The sequence below is a fragment of the Callithrix jacchus genome, chromosome 10 (genome assembly GCF_049354715.1).
Source record: "Callithrix jacchus isolate 240 chromosome 10, calJac240_pri, whole genome shotgun sequence".
NCBI lineage: Eukaryota > Metazoa > Chordata > Mammalia > Primates > Cebidae > Callithrix > Callithrix jacchus.
The window spans coordinates 82,763,354-82,786,004 of NC_133511.1; the positions used below are offsets into that span (position 1 = coordinate 82,763,354).

At 38.8% G+C, this 22,651-nt stretch overlaps 2 protein-coding genes across 4 annotated transcripts in view; one reads left to right on the top strand and one right to left on the bottom strand.

Moving 5' to 3' along the window:
* Positions 1-507, bottom strand: part of LOC144578134 (uncharacterized) — a 131,592-nt gene extending 131,085 nt beyond the window's left edge. For all 3 annotated transcript variants that reach the window (XM_078340671.1, XM_078340672.1, XM_078340673.1), the window contains exon 1: positions 149-507. In XM_078340671.1, coding sequence (XP_078196797.1) covers positions 149-507 — 359 coding nt within the window. The remainder of the gene's footprint in view (positions 1-148) is intronic.
* Positions 385-18,503, top strand: C10H11orf58 (chromosome 10 C11orf58 homolog). Its single transcript, XM_002755001.7, has 5 exons — positions 385-568; positions 6,132-6,215; positions 8,891-8,951; positions 13,586-13,695; positions 15,908-18,503. The coding sequence occupies exons 1-5, from the start codon at positions 506-508 to the stop codon at positions 16,139-16,141; spliced, it is 552 nt and encodes a 183-aa protein (XP_002755047.1). The 5' UTR covers positions 385-505; the 3' UTR covers positions 16,142-18,503.
* The last annotated feature ends 4,148 nt before the right edge of the window (positions 18,504-22,651 follow it).

Consider the following 22,651-nt stretch of genomic DNA (forward strand, 5'->3'; position numbering starts at 1 on the left):
GAGGATTCAGTAAGCCTCAAGCATTACATTTAAACACAGGTGCTTAGCTACGATGATGCATTTGCCAATAGGGCAGCGTCGCACGGTGAAAGGAGAAAAACCTCTATAAGCCTCCTTCTGTGGCACGAAGCTCTCAGCCAACGCTCACCGCCATACCCCCAACTGCGGGGACGCTCCCTCCTTCAGTCGAAGAAGGCGGGGCCTCCGAGGGCACTCCCGCCACACAGCGCGAATTGAGCCTCTAGGCTTTCTGGGAATTGTAGTTTTTGTCACCCATACATCTTTTATTCGGGCCAGTATGCAGTGAATCAGAAAACTACAGCTCCCAAAGTACCGCGGGGCGGCGAGCGGCCACAACGGTGACGACTGTGGTAGAGAAGCCCTGGAGGGGCTCTGCGTTCTGGTGTGGCACTGCTTGGGCTGGTTGCGGATTGCAGGCTGCTGGTGTTGCGGCTGAGGAGAGCGGCGAGAGGGTTTCACGTTTCTCGTCAGGATCCCCGCAAGCATGAGTGCTGCCAGAGAGTCTCACCCGCACGGGGTGAAGCGTTCAGCCTCCCCAGACGACGATGTAAATAACAATGGCGGAGTGGCTGAGGGTTGAGGCCTACTAAAGGCTTGAGTAGGCCGGAAAGGGTGGATGGAGGAGAACGCGCCTGAGGTGGCCCGCAGCGGGAGAGGCCACGGGAGAAACCAGAATGAGTGGGCAATGTCTCCCTTAATCTTTAAGAGTTGGAAGGTTTTTAGGAGGCCCACACGCTGAGAGCCGGAGACCTGAGTAGGAAGGGGGTTTGAGGAAGGAAATTCTGAGAGGGTCGAGGAGTGAAAGAGCTTAGTCAAGGGATTTCATACGTGAGTTTTGAGGGACCGATGAGGATGCTTTCTCCGGCGTTTGTACTCAGGTAGAGACGGCAAGACTCTCCCTGTTTTGGGTTCTAAATATTCCTGTGACGGTGTCGAAATGTTCGTGCACGTTTGGACAGATTTTTCCGGCCTGGATGATTTTTGCAGTGTGCCGTTGAGAGTTAACGTCAACTGCACTAGTAAGGGTAAACCGAGAACAACATTGAGCCGAAAATTGTGCCACGGGTGTAATTTGGTTCTGAATGTGGTGGTGAGGTCTAAGACGTTGAGACCTAGAAGCCCATTTTGATGTCAGATATTAATACCTCGTTCTCCTTACCTCTCCTCCCCATCAAACGCCGTTCCCTTCCCCAGCCCCCACCTTACCGGTTTTAATAGCAAACGGTTTATCCCTTAAAGTAACCCATTAAATATTTACTGCAGTGCCAGGTGTTGGGAATTCGGAGATAAATATGATGTTTATTTTAAGTCTTTTTGTATATTTGGCCTAACTCCTAGCGCAGTGTCATGGAAACATCAGGTAATCAGTAAACGTAAAACTACGTCCTTCATACAATGGATAAGTGTCTTTGGAACCTTGATGGAGAAATTGTTGGAGAGGGCGCGGTGAGGTCATCGTTAAGGATGATAAAGGAATAACTAGGATTTTTTCAGTTTTGTTTAAAGTGCTATTAATTTCTGAATACATAAAGCTTTAAATTTTTCTGGAGTGCATTTCAGTGCTTTTCATAAAATTTTAAATCTTCACTTTAATCAGGGAAGATTTGAGTATGAATGGGCATCTAGAGAAATTTATCGGTGCTCTTTGTTCTTTCTGCTACTGGCTTTTAGATCTTGTTAATATGGTAATTAACGTTTTCTCAGGAATTGATTCATGCTTTTGAGTAACCTGGCTGCCATTTGAAAAGCTGTTACCTTGTTTTCCTCCTGATTTGTAACTGTGACTTGATTGCTAGGATGTCAGGCACCTGTTTTGCTACACTCAGAAATAATATTTTAGCATGACAGGAAACCGCAGGTGATACGCAATTTAACAGAAAGGTAGAGATTAAGTTTACAGTTCTGAAAAGGTCACTTTAAACTAGATGACCTTTAAGACCTTTCCTGGTCATATAAGCCTATCTTTAAGTACCTGTGTTTTGTTTTTGTTTTGAGACAGGGTCTCACTCTTTTCCCCAGGCTGGAGGCCAGTGGCATGATCAGTGCTCCTTGCAGCCTCCACCTCCCTGGCTCAAGGGGTCCTCCTGCTTCAACCCCCTCTCCCCCTGCCACCACCACAGTAGCTGGGGCTACTGTGGTGTCCCAGCTGCAAGCCACTACATCTGGCTAATTTTTTGTGTTTTTAGTAGAGACGGGGTTTTGCCACGTTGCCCAGGCTGCTTTCCAACTACTAGACTCAAGCAATTAATTCGGCCTCCCAAAGTGCTGGGATTACAGGTGTGAGCCACCTCGCTTAGCCAGTACTTTAAAAAAAAAAAATTTTTTTTAAACCATATGTAATGCATTCATTAAAATACCTCCAAGCTGTTGTAGAAAATAAGCTAGCTATAATATATAGTTGGGCCACAGTTTCTAATGAGTATCATAGTATGTAAGAGATCATTAAAGTTTTCTTATGCCCATTGACCTCACATCTAATTGGGGTAACAAAACTTTTTTTAAATATTAAAAGTCGATACTAAATCACAGAATACAAATCTAGAAAAATGCTGACAATGTAGCAGTAAATTCTAAGAGTCACTAGGATATATATTGATAAATTAATTGCAGGTCTGTAGTAAAAGGTATTAAGGATGAAGACAACCTAAAAGTAGTTTCATTGGCTTGGAGTGGAGAAATGAAAGCTATCTTATAGGGAGTGGGAGGAGTGGGGAGGTTGGGAGAGGTGCTAAGGAACCTCTCTTAAATTGTATAGGGCATTAATGTGCTTTTCAGAATGCAGCATTTGGGCAAAGTACTCGCTGTTGTACTTTAAGGCAGGAGTCCCGAACTCCTGGGCCACAGTACCAGGCCACACAGCAGGAGGTGACCTATGGGCCAGCCAGCAAAGCTTCATCTGTATTTACAGCTGCTCCCCATGGCTTGCATTACCTCCTGAACTCTGCCTCCTGTCAGCATTAGCTTCTCATAGGAGCGTGAACCCTGTTGTGAACTGCATATGCAAGTGATCTAGTTGCACACTCCCGGTGAGAATCTAATGCCTGATGATCTGTCACTATCTCCCATTACCCCCAGATGGGACTGTCTAGTTGTAGGAAAAGAAGCTCAGGGCTTCCACTGAGTCTACATTATGGTGAGTTTTATAATTATTTCATTATCTATTACAATATACTAATAATAGAATTAAAGTGCCCAATAAATGTGATGCACTTAAATCATCCCAAAACCATCTCCTCTGTGAAAAATTGTCTTCCACAAAACCAGTTCCTGATGCCAAAAAGGTTGGGGACTGCTACTTTAAGGTCTTTGAAAAGAAGAACTGGCAGGACTTAATGTTATTTTCTTAAAACATTGGGATTAAAAGTTGTAGATGACAGGGTTATTTATATAAACACCGAAGATGTTTTGCTCTTTTAATAGAAACGGAATCAAGAAAGTTGGTTTTTAGACAATTTTTTTAACTTAATTCTCTACATTTTTATAACAGTAGTTAGTTCATAGACCACTTTCAGTATTCTATCTCATTTGATCATGGAGAATATGATGTGGAAAAAACAGAGGATGGTCAGAGGATTGAAGCAAGTCACTTAGCCTCTCTGTGCCTCAGTGTCTTAAGACACTTTAAAAGAGGCCTCTCTATAGATAAGAAGTTAAAATTAAATGTCAGATCCTGGCTTACAGAGTCAGAACTGAAGCTTCGCTATTACTTTAACTATATTGAGCCAGCAATAGGTAAGAACTAAATGGCCTGTAATAATATATCAAAGGTCACATGAAAAGAAGTAGAGATTTGGAACTTAGGAAGCCAAAATTATGAGAGCATATAAGCCCTTCCACTAATGAGAATTTAGAAGCACAAATGGGTCCAGATAGGTACAAATGCTTTAACTCGCATATGCCCAGGAGAAATAGTGTTTTTTTAATATTCTTTTAGTCTTTTACAAATAATTTTTAGAAATAAGAATAAAAGGGGATAATGCAAAACAACTTTATTAGGAATTTTAATGTGAATTTAACAATAACAAATTCAAATTTATAAACTATGTTTCCTAGATTTTGGTGGTATATACAGTCATCGTTCAGTATACTAAATGTGGGAGATTAGTTTTAGGACCCACCCACCTCCTTGGCAAATCTTGCATCAAGTCCTGCAGCCAGCCCTGTCAAACCCAAGAATAGGAAAAATCAGCCTTCTATATACTTGAGATGGATCTGCATTTGGTTGAAAAAAAAAAAAAAACAAATTATAAGGGACCCTTGAAGTTCAAACCTGGGTTGCATTTGCATCATCAAAATACAATACTTGAAGAATTTTTGCAACCTTCTATTGCCTACAATTTTGTGTTGAAGAAGGATTTGTCATCCTTGCTTCATAATTGCAAAACATTTTTATTTTTAGATTATAAACTTAATTAGAATGATAAATTCAGTGAATATTAATATTTTTATTTCATTTTCCTTCCAGTCACCTTGTATATATGCCTGTCTTCACCCTTTGTCCATTTGCAACCAAATCAAGTAAATTTTCATGCATAAAAATGGTAAAAGATGAGATAAAACAGTAATGCCTCCTTTTAGAAAATGGGATCATCCTGGCTCTTACTGCAAAATATTGCAAGATGAAGTCTTTCTTGCCAATGGCTCTCCCAGTGAGAGTACATATCTTGTTTGCTTGTTTTTTTTCTTTTCCTTGTTGATTCTTGGGTGGGAAAAAAGCCTTCTAGTAATCCTCATCCAAAAACTCATAGCTTGAGATTTTTGCACAGTCAATTTTATCATCATCGTTAGTCTAGAATACAACTGCCTGTCATTCTGCATTCACTTTCTTCTTCGTTTAATAATGGTTAATGCCTTCTGTCAGTATTTTTTCTTTGCCGTTATGAATGGAAAATGAAAAACTGAATTCCCATCTGTGTTCAGTGAAAGCTATAAGTAGACAACAGAGGTATGATGTCTTGAAAGATGGTGATGAAATACTTTGGACAATACAGTGAGATAACTTTTTAAAATTATTTTAGTTATTTTTAGCATCGTTGGGAATAATGAATGATAATGAAACAGTTTTTACATTTGTTTCAAGATGTAGGGAAAAATATCACTAGGATTCCATCATATTTCTTAGATTTATAAAAGAGTTCCATGGACCCATTTGATAATTGCAAGATAGAATCAGTTTGGGTCTATTCTTTTAAAAATAAGTAGCCAGGTGCGGTGGCTCACACCTATAATCCCAGCACTTTGGGAAGCAGGCGGATCACCTGAGGTCAGCAGTTCAAGACCAGCCTGACCAACATGGAGAAACCCTGTCTCTACTAAAAATACAAAATTAGCTGGGCATGGTGGCACATACATGTAATCCCAGCTACTTAGGAGGCTGAGGCAGAAGAATTGCTTGAACCCAGGAGGCAGAGGTTGCAGTGAGCCAGATCACGCTATTGCACTCCAGCCTGGGCAACAGGAGTGAAACTTCGTCTCAAAAATAAATAAATAAGTTTTCCCTTTGTTCTGTAGAAGACTTTTAAGAAAGAATAAAAATAAAGTCATCTTAATCCTAACAACTAGAACTGCTCAAAAAAGAAACTGAAAAGTTAAAATTTTTGTTCTTAAGTTAAAAGTTAGCAAACTGATAAAGCCAGAATTTTTAACATCAACTAACAACTGTGGCTGCCATCTAAGTTCAGAATACTAGGTGCTCTAGGACCCTGCAAGGCTCCAGGGCAGTGGGTCTTAAAGTGTGGTACCCAGATCAACAGCATCAGCAGTCATTTAGGAATTTGTTGAAATTCAAATCCTAGAGCCCCACTCCAGACTGGGCTGAATCTCTGGGACTGTAGCCCGGCAGTCTGTTTTAACAAGCCCTCTAGGTGACTCTGATACAGGCAAACTTTTAAGACTCAGCTCTGGCTGCAAAAGAATGAAAGGATTCTGCTGTGAGGTAATAGAAAAGGAGTAAATTTGAATGTGATGCGTTGCTTAACTACCTAAGCAAAAAAATATAAACCCTGTTTATAGTTAAAACTGACAGGGAAAAAAAACTTGGGAATTACAGGTAGACTTTAGATTTTGTAACCCTTATGCAAAAAACATTAATCAACCAATTTCTTTTCTAGCTGGGATCTAGCAATTGGGAGGCAGCAGACTTGGGTAATGAAGAGAGAAAACAAAAGTTCTTGAGACTTATGGGTGCAGGAAAGGTAAGCATCAGATGGTGTGCATTTTTATCTTTTCTGTGAAAATAATGCCATTTTTATGTATGCTAAGTAAGAAGGATTGCATACACTTGGATTCCATTTTCCTGTTCTGCATGATTTCTTTTGGCTTTGGGAAATACATCTGGCTTAACCAAGCACAAACAATTTATATTATTTTTGAGCCACTTCTAGGATTCAGTAAAGTTTGAAGACTGCACAGAGAAAAATTTGGTTCAAGGAGGCTGTATAGGAGAAAAGAGATGTCAAAGTTTATGATTTTCCATATGTTGGCCCAGGGGTTTGATAGAAGATATTTCTTCTGGGTAGGTTATCTTGTGAAACCTCTGGCCAAAGTGAAAATCTGTCATATTTTATAGCTCCCTCCAGTCTTTGAAGTTGTACCCAAGGGAATATCCTTTATCGAAAACCTAATTTTAAAATTACACTTTCAGAGATTATTCCTATAGTTTGTTACTAGATAGAGAAGTTTCTCCAAAAGTGTAGAACACCAAGGGGAAAAACCTTAAAAGTGTTCAAGATATTTTGAAATGCCTGTCAGTTTTGTTAATGTTAATAGAAGGTACAGTTGACCCTTGAGCAATGTGGGGGTTAGGAGTGCTGGTTCTGTAGGTAGTAGAAAGTTTGCATATAACTTTCAACTCCCCAAAAATTTAACTACTAATAACGTGTTAACTGGAAGCCTTACTGATAACATAATTATCAGCTAACATATATTTTGGGTATTACATGTCTTATATCCTATATTCCTACAATAAAGAAAAGGAAATGTTATCAAGAAAATTATAAGGAAGAGAAAATAATTTACTGTTCATTAATTGGAAGTGGATCATCATAAAGGTCTTCATCCTCATAGTCTTCATGTTGAGTGGGCTGGAAACTAGGGATTGTCTTACTTTCTGGGGGTGGCAGAGGCAGAAGCAAATTTAAGTATAAGTGGACTCACACAGTATATTCAGGGATGAACTGTGTAAAACAAGTGCCAGGAAAATATCTGTTGTAAAAATATTTCTTTATCCTAGTAGTTTATATAGGGATCGCTAGATACTTATTTTTTGTAAGCAAGTAAATTTATTTTCCTAACATTGTCCCAATAGTCTTCCTACAAACTAAATTTAAAAGAAACAGGAATTTTTTTTTCTTTTTTTAAGCCCTTTAAAATGAAATTTTGCTCTTTGGTTTGTTACATACATTCATTGTTCATTCATTTTTCCAACAATTACATACTACCTACTACTGTGCAGAATCCTGGGTGGTCATATAGATCAGTAATACATGTTTGGAGCTATTAATGAAGGAAACCACATAATAACAATACAGAATTATAACTGCTTTGAGAAAACCATGCATGTAGTGCTGTGGAATCACAGAGGGCAGCTAACTCTGGTTTAGCAGTGCAAGAAAGCTTCCCCAAAATAGAATTGATCTGAATCTCAAAGGATGAGGAGTTAGCCAGACTACAAAAGTGGGTTTGGGATAGGTAGAGGTCATGTAAAACACTGAGACCTATTTAAAGAAAGCATTTGTATAATATCTCAGTAATCCAGATTTCCCAATTTGTAATTTGTCATAGAAAATAGTCTGCAGTTTATCTTGTTTCATGCAAATATACTAAGTTCTCACTTAACATCCCTTATAGTTCTTGGAAACTAACTTTAAGAAAACTGACAATAAAATTGTTTCACCTTAACACTGATGAGGAGGAAAATTGTTTTCATTATGGTTGCAAAGTTGAAGTTTTGCAACCTAAAGAAATAACACTGAATCACTGATTTGTTTATGTGTTAATGGCACGTAGAACAATGAGCATTAACACTTGAAGTTTTTCAGTAGCATCATTTTTGTATATGGAGACTGTGTCTGTCATTTTTTCACAATAGGAAGGTTTGTTACTGTACCTTCACAGATGATTGGTTAAGATTACTTTCCAAAGTCCCATTCTCACCTTCACATGGTGTTTTAATGAGCACTTTTTTACTTTATGCAACTATGAATCCTAAAGAGTGGATTGTACTGATTAAATTGAGAGTAATAATGTAGCCTGATCAGTTGCTAATACTGAATCAGATGTATTTTTATGTTTAGAGTACAAGATTGTTTTAAATTGTTCTTTTTTACATGTTGAAATCAGGAGTTTATTTTAGTCAAATAGTAAAGAAATAGCTAATGATTATGATATGCTGTAATACGATCTATCACTTTATATGATACATTATAAGTTTTAATTATTTCATTTTTGTCTGGCTAAATCTCATTTGCTTTCTGTCCATGAGATATACTTGAGGCAGCAGAACGAGCAGGTGGGAAGTTAAAGCAACTCATTTAACTGGCCTTTAGGAAAGAAAACGTTTAGATTGACTCAATTTTCTAGTTATCTGTTTATCTTCTTTAAAATTTCAATCTGCTGTACCCCTTACTCAGGTCTGTTTTGTTTTAATGGCATTTAGTACCTTCTAACATAGTATAAATAATGATCACGTTTCCCTGTCTCCTTTCCCCATTCCTACCCTTGCTAGAATGTAATCTCCTTAAAGAGATTCTAATGGTCTTTTGTCATCACTGTATCCCAGAAGCCTAGAATAGTTTTCAGCACATAGTAGATACCCAATAAGATTAAATTAGTGGTCTCAAATGCTAAGACATTTTCAACCTTCTTATAGAAAGAACATACTGGTCGTCTTGTTATAGGAGATCACAAGTCAACATCTCACTTCCGAACAGGTAAGAAAGTAAAATATAATTAAAATAGAGGTGCTAAATTCAGAATATGACACATGTGTTCATGTTTCAGGATATTCTACTTGGCATATAATTGTGTAAATTATTAAAATATTAGAATTGCAGCTGGGTGCAAGTGGCTTATGCCTGTAATCACAGTTATTTGGGAGGTTAAAGCGGGAGGGTCACTTAAGCCCAGGAGTTTGAGGCTGCAGTGACACCAAAATCACAGCACTGCATTCCCACCTGGGTTACAGAGCAAGACCCAGCTCTTAAAATTTAAAAAAAAACAAAAAAATGCTGGGTGTGGTGGCTCATGCCTGTAATCCCAGCAATTTGGGAAGCTAAGGCATGAGAATTGCCTGAACCCAAGAGGTAGAGGTTGCAGTGAGCCAAGATCATGCCATTGCACTCCAGCCTGAGTGACAGAGTGCAACTCTGTCTCAAAAAAAAAATTTAGTAATGTATAATAAGTAAACATGTTACATATATAAAGTATCAATTATCATGTACTTTTAAAATATGAGAAAGTGTCATGATATTCTAACGAAGTAACCTTTTTCTGTCTCCATTTTTACTGATTCAGAACACATATTTTAATTGTAGTGAGGTTTGATGCCTCATCTTGTTAACTCTGGTATATATAGAATTTTTTTTCTTTGTATATTAGCATATAATGTCATAGTTGGCATATTCTGGTTTTGTCTGTTCACTAAATTTTTTCCTAAAATCTTTGAAGAATATAAACTAGTTGCAGACCCTGAAGAAATAAGCTTTAAAAATAATTTTAGGGAAGAACATTTTAAAATAAAATCGAAAATGACTTTGGATATTTGGTGTACTGAAAAGTGAAATTTTTGTCTATTTAAAACTGACCCTGATCTTAGACATTATTAAGAAAGGGCACAGATTGATAAAAGGCATAGTAACCTAGATTATGTTTAACAAAACTTTAAGTTATTTAAATTATGGTAATGTTTAGCATATGTAGCACATTTTAGAAATTCATTGACCTTTTATTTTTCTGGTACTAAACAGTTACTTCAAATTAATTTGTATTGGTGCATAAGGCAAAAGACAATCCCTGAACTTTGCAGAATGGAAAAATATTCCAACTGCCCCATTTACTCTTTTAAAACTTTAAAGCAGAAGTTGCCAACCCCTGGTACCCATCCCTGGTCTGTTAGGAACTGGACCACACAGCAGGAGGTGAGCGGCGGGCAAGCCAGAGAAGCTTTATCTGTATTTACAGCTGCTCCCAATGGCTTGTATTACCTAAGCCACAACTCCTGTCAGATCATTGGCCGCATTTAATTCTCATAGGAACATGAATCCTATTCTGAACTGTGCAAGCCAGGGATCTAGGTTGCGCCTCCTTACAAGATTCTAATGCCTGATGATCTGAGGTGGTGATGGAGAGTAGCTACAAAAACAGATTAACATTAGCAGAGAGGCTTGACTGCACACAGACCATAAATCAGCTGCCTGCAAACTCATATCAGAGTGAGTGGCAAGTTACAATTAACTGCATCTGGTGGCAGGCTTCAAGTCAGAATCTGACGTTTAGTCTGCATATGGCCTGCCCATGATTTTATTTACTGTTTACATCTGTGCCTCTTTCCTGCACTGTGCGCTTGTCTCAGTCACAGTTTTGGTAAGGCCACAAGCTATCCCTAGCCAAGATGAATTTTTTTTTAAAAAGTCCTTGGAGAGCTTCTTTGAAAAGGGGAAAGACCCAATGTTGAGACAGCAAAAGACTCTAAGACTGCCAACAAAAAGAAAGCTGCATTTAAAAGAAAATACCAAGCATCCTACACAAATTACAGGTTCATTGCAACAGGTGATTCATATTCTCCAAACATGCTTTGTCTATATGTGATGACTAGATACCCAGGAAAGCCGTGAAACCTTTAAAAGTGCTTCACATGGAAACGAAACAGCCTGCATTAAAAGGCAAACCTTTGGAGTTTTTCAAAAGAAAAAATTGTGAACGTAAAGAACAGAAGCAATTATTGAAAGCCACCACTTCATCAAATGTGTCTGCACTGAGGGATCATTCTTAGAAGCTGACCACATTGCTAAAGCTAAGGAAGGCCTTTATTACTGATGAAAAGTTGATCCTGCCTGCCGCTAAGGACATTTGTGTGAACTTTTAGGAGAGGCTGCAGTTCAAAAGATGGCGTGTGTTCTTCTGGCTAGCACCATAAGTAGATGAATTGATGAAATAGAGTATACTGAGGCACATTTGTTAGAGAGGGTTAATGAGTCACTGTGGTGTGCAATCCAGATTAATGAGTCTACCAGTGTTGACAAGGCAACTGCTTGTTTTTGTGTGATATGTTTTTTAGGAGGATGTGCATGAGGATATGCTATGTGCACTTTTGCTTTCTACCAACACCACAACTGCAGAACTATTCAAGTCTTTAAATGATTACATATCAGGAAAGCTTAATAGGTCATTTTTTATCAATATATGCAGGGCTGGAGCAGCTGCCATGACTTTCTGGTTTCGCTACTCAGGTCAAAGAGCTTGCTTCTAAATGGGACTCTGTGCACTGTGTCATCCATAGAGATGCTGGCTAGTTGAAAAATGCCCCCTGTCGTGCCTGTAATCCCAGCACTTTGGCAAGCCAAGGCGGGCAGATTATGAGGTCAAGAGATCAAGACCATCCTGGCCAACATGGTGAAACCCCATCTCTACTTAAAATACAAAAAGTAGTTGGGTGTGGTGGCAGAGGTTGTAGTGAGCCAAGATTGTGCCACTGCACTACAGCCTGGTGACAGAGCAAGACTCAGTCTTAAAAAAACAAAATGCCCCCTGAACTAACATTTTGCAGGATGTGATTAAAATTTTCAACCACATTAAGGTACATGCCCTTAATTCATGTCTGTTTGTGCAACTCTGTGAGGAGTCAAAGCAGGAGTTGCCAAGAGAAGAGCACACAATGTCTTCTCATATACACAGAAGAGAGATGGCTTCCTAAAGGTAGATCACTGGCCAGAGTTACGATAGGCATTCCAGAGATTTCTTTTAGAAAAACAGTTACCGCTGGCAGCACATTTCATTGACACAGAATGGATTGCAAAACTTGCATACATGGCCAGGCATGGAGGCTCACATCTGTAATTCCAGCACTTTGGGAGGCCACGCTAGGTGGATCACTTGAGGCTGGGAGTTCAAGACCAGCCTGGCCAACAGGGAGAGGCCTGTTGTATCTTTACTAAAAAATACAAAAATTACTTGGGCGTGCCAGCACACACCTGTAATCCCAGCTACTTGGGAGGCTGAGGCACGAGAATCGCTTGAGCCTGGAAGTCAGAGGTTGCAATGAGCCACGATCGTCCCACTGCACTCCAGCCTGGGCAAGGGAGCCTCTGTCTCAAAAAAACGAAAAAAAGAACTTGCTTCCTGTGTGACATATTCAGTCTGTCACCTCAGGGGAGAACAGCAGCTGTGTTCAAAGCCAAACTAGTATTATGGAGGCCACAAGTGAACATTGGGGTGACATGTTTCAAACATTAGCAGAGATGTTGATAGAGACTGAGCCAGGACCTTTTTCTCCCAGCTGGCACGTGGTCACCTATCTCAGCTTTCAAAGAGTTTGGGCATTATTTCCCAACCACAAAAGAGCCCTGAACTGGGAAGGAATGGATCCACAACCCATTTGTGAATAAGCCGTGTGAATCGGCTTTGTTCATGCTAGAAGAGGATCAACTGTTTAAGATCACAAATGATGATGCCCTTAAAAGTATGTTTGAGACAACTTTACGTCTCCATACATTCTGAATTAAAGTCAGAGTGGAATGTCTTGTGAGATTACCACAAAAGCACTGAAAAGCCTGCTTCCATTTCCAACTGCCTTTGTGAAGCAGGGTGTTCTAGACAGCAGCCAAAATGAGATTACAGAGTAGACTGGACATAAGCAACACACTTAGGGTGTTACTGTCTCCCATAACCCCCAGATGGGACCATCTAGTTGCAGGGAAAACAAGCTCAGGCTCCCCTGATTGTACATTATCGTGAGTTGTACAATTATTTCATTATATATTACAATGTAGTAATAATAAAGTACACAATAAATATAATGCATTTGAATCATCTCAAAACTACCACCACCCTCACTCCATCTGTGGAAAAATTGTTTTCCACAAAACCGGTCCCAGATGCCAACAAGGTTGGAAACTGCTGCTTTAAAGTTTAAGTTGTGCTGATAAACTTGATATGCAAAGAAAGGCATAAAGGAGAGCCAGTATATGGCCATTTTATTTAGCCATTTGCTGAACAGAAGTGCCTAGCTTTTTGCATTGCTTTTGTTCAAAGATAGATAATTTGTTTTTTGGAGAGTTTTTATTAGGTGACTAGGAGAAAAAACTTTCAGGAGAACATCCAGTTACTATGTTGTAAGTAAGCTAAAACACTTAATATTCAAAGAGCTTAGATGTTTATGCTATCTCAACATCAAGCATTTTATTGTCTATTAGGTAACCACCTAAGGTATAAAAATTTATTCTCAAAATTCATAGTAAAATTAGTAACAATTAGATAAATCAGCCATGAGCATAACAGCATCTCTATTATGGGTTTTTTTGTGTACATTATTAATTTGAAACATAACTAAAGTATCCTGGACATGCAGGGGAAGAAGACAAGAAAATTAATGAAGAACTGGAGTCTCAATATCAGCAAAGTATGGACAGTAAATTATCAGGAAGATATCGGCGACATTGTGGACTTGGCTTCAGTGAGGTAGTAATTAACTTATTTTCATTTGGAAGATAATTAGTTTTCAGTTTGGTATCATTTGTTGTTAGATTACCCTAGCAATCAAGAATCACATGTAAAAAGCTTTCTTTATGTAATTAATCTTAAAAATAATTGTATATACCCTACTAGTCTCTGTAGATAATCAGAAGAGATGTTTCTAAGGATTTTTATGGTATTTTTTGTTTGTTTGTTTGTTTGCATTTTTTGAGATGGAGTCTTACTCTGTCTCTCAGGCTGGAGTGCAGTGGTGCGATCTCAGGTCACTGCAACTTCCACCTCTTGGGTTCGAGTGATTCTCCTGCCTCAGCCTCCCGAGTAGCTGGGGTTACAAATGCCTGCCATTACACCCAGCTACTTTTTGTAGAGACAGGGTTTCACCATGTTGCCAGGCTGGTCTCAAACTCCACCCACCTTGGCCTCCCAAAGTGCTGGCATTATAGGCTTGAACCATCACACCTGGCCTATTTTTTTTTTTTTTTTTTGGAAACAAAGTCTCACTCTGTTGCTCAGGCTGGAGTTTAGTGGCATGATCTCGGCACACTGCAACCTCTACCTCCCAGGTTCAAGCAATTCTCTTGCCTCAGCCTCCTGAGTAGCTGGGACTACAGGCACACGCCACCATGTCAGCTAATTTTTTTGTATTTTAGTAGAGATGGGGTTTCACCAGGTTGCCAAGGTTGGCCTCAACTCCTGAGCCCAGGCAATCCACCCACCTTGGCCTCCCAAAGTGCTAGGATTACAGCCATGAGCCACCAAACCAGACCTCACCTGGCCTGTTTCTAAGGATTTTAAGGTGTGTTTTCTAATCGTGTAAATTCTGCTTAATCATTACAGCACCTTTTTCCCCCCTTTTTTGAGACAAGTTCTCACTCTGTTGCCTAGGCCGGATACAGTGGCACAGTCTCACTGCCACCTCAGCCTCTTGAGGACCTGGGACTATAGGCCTGCATCACCACGCCTAGCTAATTTTTGTATTTTTCGTAGATACAGAGTTTTGCTATGTTGCTCAGGCTGGTCTTGAACTCCTGGGTTCAAGTGACCCATCCGCCTCCAATTCCCAAAGGGCTGGAACTACAGACGTGAGCCACCACTCCTGGCCAGGGCACATTTTTAATAGGCATGAATGACATGCTCACAAGTTAGGTAAAATATTTCATGTAAGTTTAAAATAATGGTTTAGGAGAGCTTTTTTTCACTTGTTTCCTAAGTGATCTCTTTTTATGTTATAAATTTATGTGTGACTATTATTTACTCCAAAGTAATACAATGTGCAAAACATTGATAACTGATTTCCACATAAATGTCGATGGTTAACATGCCTTATTAATTTAAAAAATTGTTTCAGGAAAACATAATACAGTGGTTTTCATACTAGGGGAGGGGAGATAGGTGTGTGGTCTTCAGAGCACCTCCCTCTTGTTTTCTTCTTTAAGAAATGGAGTCTTTCCTGGGCATGATGGCTCACACCTGTAATCCCAGCACTTTAGGAGGCCAAGGTGGGTGGATTATGAAGTCGGGAGTTTGAGACCAGCCTGCCCAACATGGTGAAACCCCGTCTCTACTAAAAATACAAAAAAAAAAAGCTGAGTGTGGTAGGGGGCACCTGTAATCCCAGCTCCTCAGGAGACTGAGGCAGGAGAATAGTTTGAACCTGGGAGGCAAAGACTGTGGTGAGCCAAGATCGCACCATTGCACTCCAACCTGAGCGACAGGGCGAAACTTGGTCTCAAAAAAAAAAGAGAGAGAGAAATGGAGTCTTACTGTGTCATACAGGTTAGAATGCAGTGGCGTGATCATACCTCACTACAGCCTTGAACTCCTGGGCTCTAGCAGTTCTCCCACCTCAACCTCCTGAGTAGCTAGAACTACAGGCTAATTTTTTTCTTTCTTTCTTTCTTTTTAAGAGATAGGGTCTGTGTTGTCCAGGTTGATCTCAAACTTTTGGCCTCAAGCAGTCCCCTCCTCCTATCTCCCACCCTCCCTCTTCAGCCTCTTGAGTAGCTGGAATCCCAGCCATAGGTGTAAGCCATTGGGCCTGGTCAGAGCCCTTTCATAAAATTCTACTCAAGTCTTAAAGCTATTCTAATGGCTACAAAGCACGGTGCTTCTAAGACTAACAGAACTTAGGGTCTTTCTCAGATTTTGTGTTGGCTAAGGTTTATTTTTTAAAAGAGCCTGTTGATTGATGTTTTAGGTAGAAGATCATGATGGAGAAGGTGATGTGGCTGGAGATGATGATGACGACGATGATGATTCACCTGATCCTGAAAGTCCAGATGACTCTGAAAGCGATTCAGAGTCAGAGAAAGAAGAATCCACTGAAGAACTCCAAGCTGCTGAGCACCCTGATGAAGTGGAGGATCCCAAAAACAAAAAAGATGCAAAAAGCAATTATAAAATGATGTTTGTTAAATCCAGTGGTTCATAACTCCCAAACACTTAGTCTTTGTATTAAAAGTAAGCCTTATTGTTATAATGCACAGTGGAGGACTGCTTATAGAGCACAGACCTTTGTATTATAATTTTTAAAAGGCCCTTTTAAATAATTACAGAGAGTGTTTGCTTTCAAATGCCATGGGTTACACTTTTATGGGCATGACTATAACCATTTTTGTAAAGAGTAAGAGTTGTATAAAATAAGAAATAAATACAGTACTCAACTTCCTTTCATATTATCATCATCAACCCTCTAATTTCATCACCTTATGGGGGAGACCCTTGTTTTTGTTTGTGATACCTATTTCATCATTTCCTTCATATTTTTCTCTTATAAAAAATGTATTTGATACTGTGATATGTTCATGAAAAGTATTCTTTTATCTTTGTTATAGTAGAGCTATTCATCATGGATATTTCTGCTGCCAGTCACAATCTAAATTAATTTTGGCAAAAGATTAGGTACTTAGTTTCCTGTTACTAAGTCAGCTCTACTCTTCTGGACCAAAGCAACATGAGAGCAAGTACTTTTCACACCTGTTAGGTTGGAGTCACAACTGTCATACATTTGGAATATTATGATCCCAACTAATCTTTATATAATTTGAATTACATTGTATGTTAGGTTTTTGATAAAATTTGGCCAATTTTTACAGAAGAAATTATTTCTCTGATCATTTAGTCCTATATATTTAGAAATATGTAAAACTGGATTTTTTTTTAAGTAATATGTGACCAAAGTTAATTTTGTCCCGAAGGTCTAAATAAAGAGCAGTTTCCCATATTTGACTGTGATACCTTTATCCTCATCTACAAATGAGGAACAGGCTTACTGATAAGAAGCTGAAACAAGAAATTCTCTTCATTGTATTCCAGTGCTATTTTATTAATTACTAAAAACTATTACTTTCTAATTTTATTACTTTTTCTGTTGATGTGAGAATAGAATCATCTGACTGCTATTACGAGGTTGATTTGAACAGCTGATTAACACAGGTTGCATTATGAGCTAGTAAATGGATCTTTGGATAATTGGGTCCAAATTCTTAATGTTTATAACGAACAAGTTAAAAGGCTTTAGTCAAACCTGTTTGTGAGCTGAACTATCATCCATCTAGATACTTAAAGAATATATTTGGAGTGTTGGAGTTTTTCAAAATTGTTATTTTGTCACTCTGCAATTTAGAATGTGTTAAAGAAATTTAACAACTAGAACAGGTGATTTCTGGTTGATAGACTCCATCTTGCAGTGTATTTCATATATCATACCCCAGATTTAAAATGTCTCACATCTTTGAAAAATATGTGCTACCCTTTATAGTAAAATAATCAGTTGATGGTAGACAATACTTATGACATTTAACAAATACTTGGTTTGAGAAAGTTTGGCTTTATTCAACACCCACTAATTTTCAAATGTCTAGGATTGCTTATTATAACTAAGTCGAAAGTGAAGATTGATTTTTATTTAAGAATGGGATAGAGATGTATTACAGTTTTTGTTGTTTTTTTTTTTCCCAAGACGGGGGTTTCACCATGTTGGTCAGGCTGGTCTTGAACTCCCGACCTCTGGTGATCTGCCCGCCTTGGCCTCCAAAGTGCTTGGATTACAAGCGTGAGCCACCATGCCCGGCCTGAGTATTACAATTTTTAAGAGTATTTTCATCTCTGTATAGAGAAATCCAGATTTCAATTAATTCATGTATTGGGTATTAACAAAATTTAGGGTTGAATTTAGGTCTATTGGTCCATGTGGCCTGGTTTCCTGGCACCCATTAAACATCATGCTATCTTTTAAGCATGAAAGAAATTAGAAGACAACTGATGTCAACCTGTCTTGGTGTCCATACTAAAAAGTACCAGAAAAATAAAAAGAAAACAAAGTATGAGGAAAATACAGATTATTTTTGTGCTGTGAAACGCTATTCAGTGGAAAGTTTATTGGCAACTTTTCCATATTATTCATAATTTAATACCTGAAATACACTTATTTTGAATGTTTGCTGATACCCAAGTGTTTACTTGTACCCATAACCTAACAGTCTATTGAATGTTTTCAGATACAGATTGCAATGCTGTTTGTATTAATAGGCAAAAGTCCTCTAGTATAATTTTTTAAATCTAGGGGAATTTAAGGTACAGAAAAAAGTCTGGAATGCCTGAACCATAGTTTGAGAGCAGAAAGGTCACATTCTTTGAGTAAATTGGGGGGAAGTAAATTTCAGCTACCTGGTTAGCTTTAGTGACTATTTATACAAGGCCTTTGATTCCATTACTTTCCTCCACCACAACCACATCCTGTATACAAAAACAACCTCCAAAATCACTAAATAAAAAAACTCACTTCTAACCAATTCTTCCTTTATAACTGTTCTGTGTTAGGTCATAGTCTGTTTCCACCTCCTTTGTAAGTCCTATCTAGAGGCTTACTATCAGAGTTCAGTATCATGATTGTTAACCCCAATGACCCTCCCTAAATGTCACCCCTTTCTGGAAAATTTACATCCCTAGATGTATCCAAGTGTTCCTACCTTCACCAGTGATTTCTGGAGAAAGACCCCCAACTGTATATATCAATATTAGTAAAAATTGATTTTAACTTACCTCAACACTGCCTATAACCCTATTTTCTCTGGTCAGCTCTCCATTCTTACTGTGTAAAACTTCTACTCTGAAACTTGTTACCCTCTTTTCCTTCACTCTTAGTATGTCCTTGCTTTCCAGCTTGTATAGAAAGAGACCTTCAGACACAAGTTCCCTGAACATCACTTACTGAATCCACAGCCATAAACAAATGTTCTGTGCTCTAGGTTGTGACATTCCATCTCTACCACAGGGCTAAATTGAATGACCTTGAGCATAAGTTGATCTCTCTGGGTCAGTAAAAATGAGGATAGTAACAATAATCCCCTTCCATAGTTATTGTGAGACTTAGGTAAAATGAGCAAAAAGCTTAGTGGATAGATAAGTGATCAATAAATGCCAACCACTGGTTCCTCCTCGCCCTCCTGCCCTGAGACAGAGTCCTGCACTGTCACCCAAGCTGGAGTGCAGTGGCATGATCATGGTCATGGCTTTAACTTCGAGGGCTGAAGCAATCCTCCCACCTCAGCCTCCTGAGCAACTGAGACCACAGGTGTGTGCCACCATGCCTGGCTAATATTCTAATTTGTAGAGAAAGGTCTGGCTATGTTGCCCAGGCTGGTCTTGAACTCCTGGCCTCAAGTGATCCTCCTGCCTCAGCCTCCCTAAGTGTTGGGATTACAGGTGTGAACCACTGTACCCAACCTACTGTTAAATCTTGTAAACCGTGCTTATTATCTTCCAAGTCTTCAGCCTCTCACTCTGTTGACCCTTTTCTGTCGGCATTTGTTCAAGTATTTCATATCTTTAAAAAAAAAAAAAAAAGCAGTTGCTCCTAGGTACCACCTACATTGGCTGTAATTCTCTCATCTTCCATGTCTAATTTTAGTAAGTTTTTTATTACTGCTTCTATTTCTTACTTCCATACCCAACCTCCTCAATCTACTCCAATGTGGCTTCTACCCACCCTTGACCAAGAGCACTGAAAACTCATCAAATCAATTATTGACATTTTCCTAAAACAGAACTTTTAAATTCTTCCCTTGACCTAACAGTACTTAGCATTGTTAACCAGTAGGATATACATGCTTCTGAGTAGATGAAGGGGTTAACTAGAGAATTTCCCAATCCTGTACATCCGTATGTATTTGTTCCTAAATTGACCTGCTTTAAAACAACTACCTCACATTTCACAACCTTTCTTCCACTAGAGGAAAGGCAATACCTCTAAGCCATGCCAGACCTTCTGTGTTTAATTGTCCCAGGGAGTAAAACATTTCATGGCTTCAAACAAAGGGACAATTTGAAACATTCATATTGATCTTGAGGCCTGAATGACTTCCTTTGCAAGTCAGATGGTTTCTGTCATCTGCCAGATGCCCTCAATGAAACTAGGAGACAAGTGAATTGTCAGTTCATTATTAAAAATAAATTTTGATGAAAGATTCAAGGATTTTTGGACTAAGAGTTCAGAAGATTGACATTTCTAAAACCTATTATTGACTTTTTTTCATGTGAGCAAAGTTTCTCAGTGCTTTCATCTATAAAAATAGAAAATGGAAGTTTTCTACTTTAGGAATGCCAATTATGTGCATGTGCATTTCCTATCTCTTATGTTATTTTTCTTTATAATTCCTGTTCCTTATTCCCCTTAACATGATTCAAACACTGTATACCCCGCCATTCCCATTTTACGATTATTTTTTAATTTCCTGAGTTCTGCCAGCTCACATTTCATTCTTTGTCAATTTCATTGTATCTTTGTTTGTTTGTTTGTTTTTTGTTGGTTTTTTGTGTTTTTTTTTTTTTTTTTTCTTTTTGAGACACGGTTTCACTCTGTCACTCAGGCTGGAGGGCAGTGGCACCATCTCAGCTCACTGCAACCTCTGCCTCCCAGGTCCAAGTGATTCTCCTGCTTCAACCTCCCAAGTGGCTGGGATTACAGGTGTGCACCACCACACTCAGCTAATTTTTGTAATATTAGTAGAGATAGGGTTTCTCCATGTTAGCCAGGCTAGTCTCAAACTCCTGGCCTCAAGTGATCCACCCTCGGCCTCCCAAAGTGCTGGGATTACAGGCATGAGTCACCGTGCTTGGCCTTATCTTCTATTTCTGATGTATGTTCTTATAAAGATGAATCTTTCATTAAGATGTTAAGGTCTTTGTAAAATATTTTATCATAATTTTCTAACTTTGAAGCAGTATTTTTCTGGAGAGTTTTTCATCTGCCATTTATTTTTCTATTATATCCTCATATGGAGCCCATGCTAACTTTTATTTTTTTAATTGTCTGATTAACTGCAATTATTTATTGAACACCTGCTATGTGCCAGGCAGTCTTAGGCAGGCAGTACAACAGCAAACAAAATCAGACCCTGCTTTAATGAAGCTTAGACTCTAGTGGAGGGGAAACACAACAAACACTGTCACTGTTTCTGTCTCTCTCTCTCTACACACACACACACACATATACATACACACATATATGTATAAGATATATGGCATATATATGCCAGATGGTGCTAAATATTAAAACAGGATTAAGAGATGTAATGAAAACAATAAGCTAGGGCCAGCAGAGGGTTATTATGAGTTCAAAGAGACAGCAGGAATTAAGATCATTAAAGCTCCAATATAAACTTTTAGTTTTACTGTGAGGAAAATTAGAAGAACTTGCAGATTCTTTTTATTAGTGTGACATGATCTAATATTGCTTAAGCTGCAATATTAGATGATGTCACACTAATTTTAAAAAAAAAAAAAAAAACCTTGGGAAGCCAACTGTGAAAATGAGATTATGACAATATTCTAGGTGAGCCCAAGGGCTTAGACTAGGATGGTAATGGAAGTAGTGAGAAATAGATTCTCGATGTATTTTGAAGGTAGAGTCAACAGTATTTGCTTAAAGATTTGATGTAGCATGTAAGAGAGGAGTCATGAATGAACCCTTGGCTGGGTGTGGTGGTGCATGCCTGTAATTCCAGTTATTCAGGAAGCTGAGACGGAGGATCACTTGAGCCCAGGAGTTTGAGGCTGCAATGAGCTATGAATGCACCACTGTACTCCAGGCTGGGAAACAGAGTGAGACCTTATCTCTTAAAAAAAATAAGTTTTTTGTTTGTTCTTTTTTTAAAAAAAAACTCATTTTTAGGAGGGAAGTGCCATATACCTAGATAGAAAAAAACTGATGACTCATCTTTAAATGAGATTCTTCCCAGGTATTTGCAGGATTTTCCTGTTGGACAGTGATCAGGCTAGCAGAAATTTCTTTCATGATTCAGGGTCGTGGGGACCACTGTAACTCTGACAATGAAGATCAGGCATTATAGGGCAGGTCTCTTTTTGTCCTTGCCACTCTGACAGACTGCTCCTACAGATCACTTCACTTAAGGAAGACACTCTAGTTAGCTTGCTCAGACCCTGCAGAACCAGCCATCCTCCTGTATTCTCACTTGATATTCACTGCCTTTTCAACTCTCACCTATTTTAGAGTTAAGAGTTTCAGATGTCTCCTAGTTTTGTTGAAGCTGGAGTTTGCACTTCTGTTTCTCATTCTCTGTTACTTTTGAGTGATTACCAAGAGAAGAAATGACTTCATTATTCTGTCTCTAAACTAGAAGTTCACCTTAACTTTAACACCCAAATTACTATGACTTGAATCCCCACTGACTTGATTTCTGAACTTCAGCTTCCCATTCTACTCTCAGAAAGTATCTTCAGCATTATTTCTGACACAGGAAAAACCCAAGGAATACCTCCTGTATGTCCCTCACAAGGTATGTCCACCACCATTACTGAACAGCACCTTCCCTGATCTCTCCAACTCCCACAACTGCTGTTTATTGCCTTCAAAACTGCTTCAAGGGCCGGGTGTGGTGGCTCACCCCTGTAATCCCAGCACTTGGGGAGGCCGAGGTGG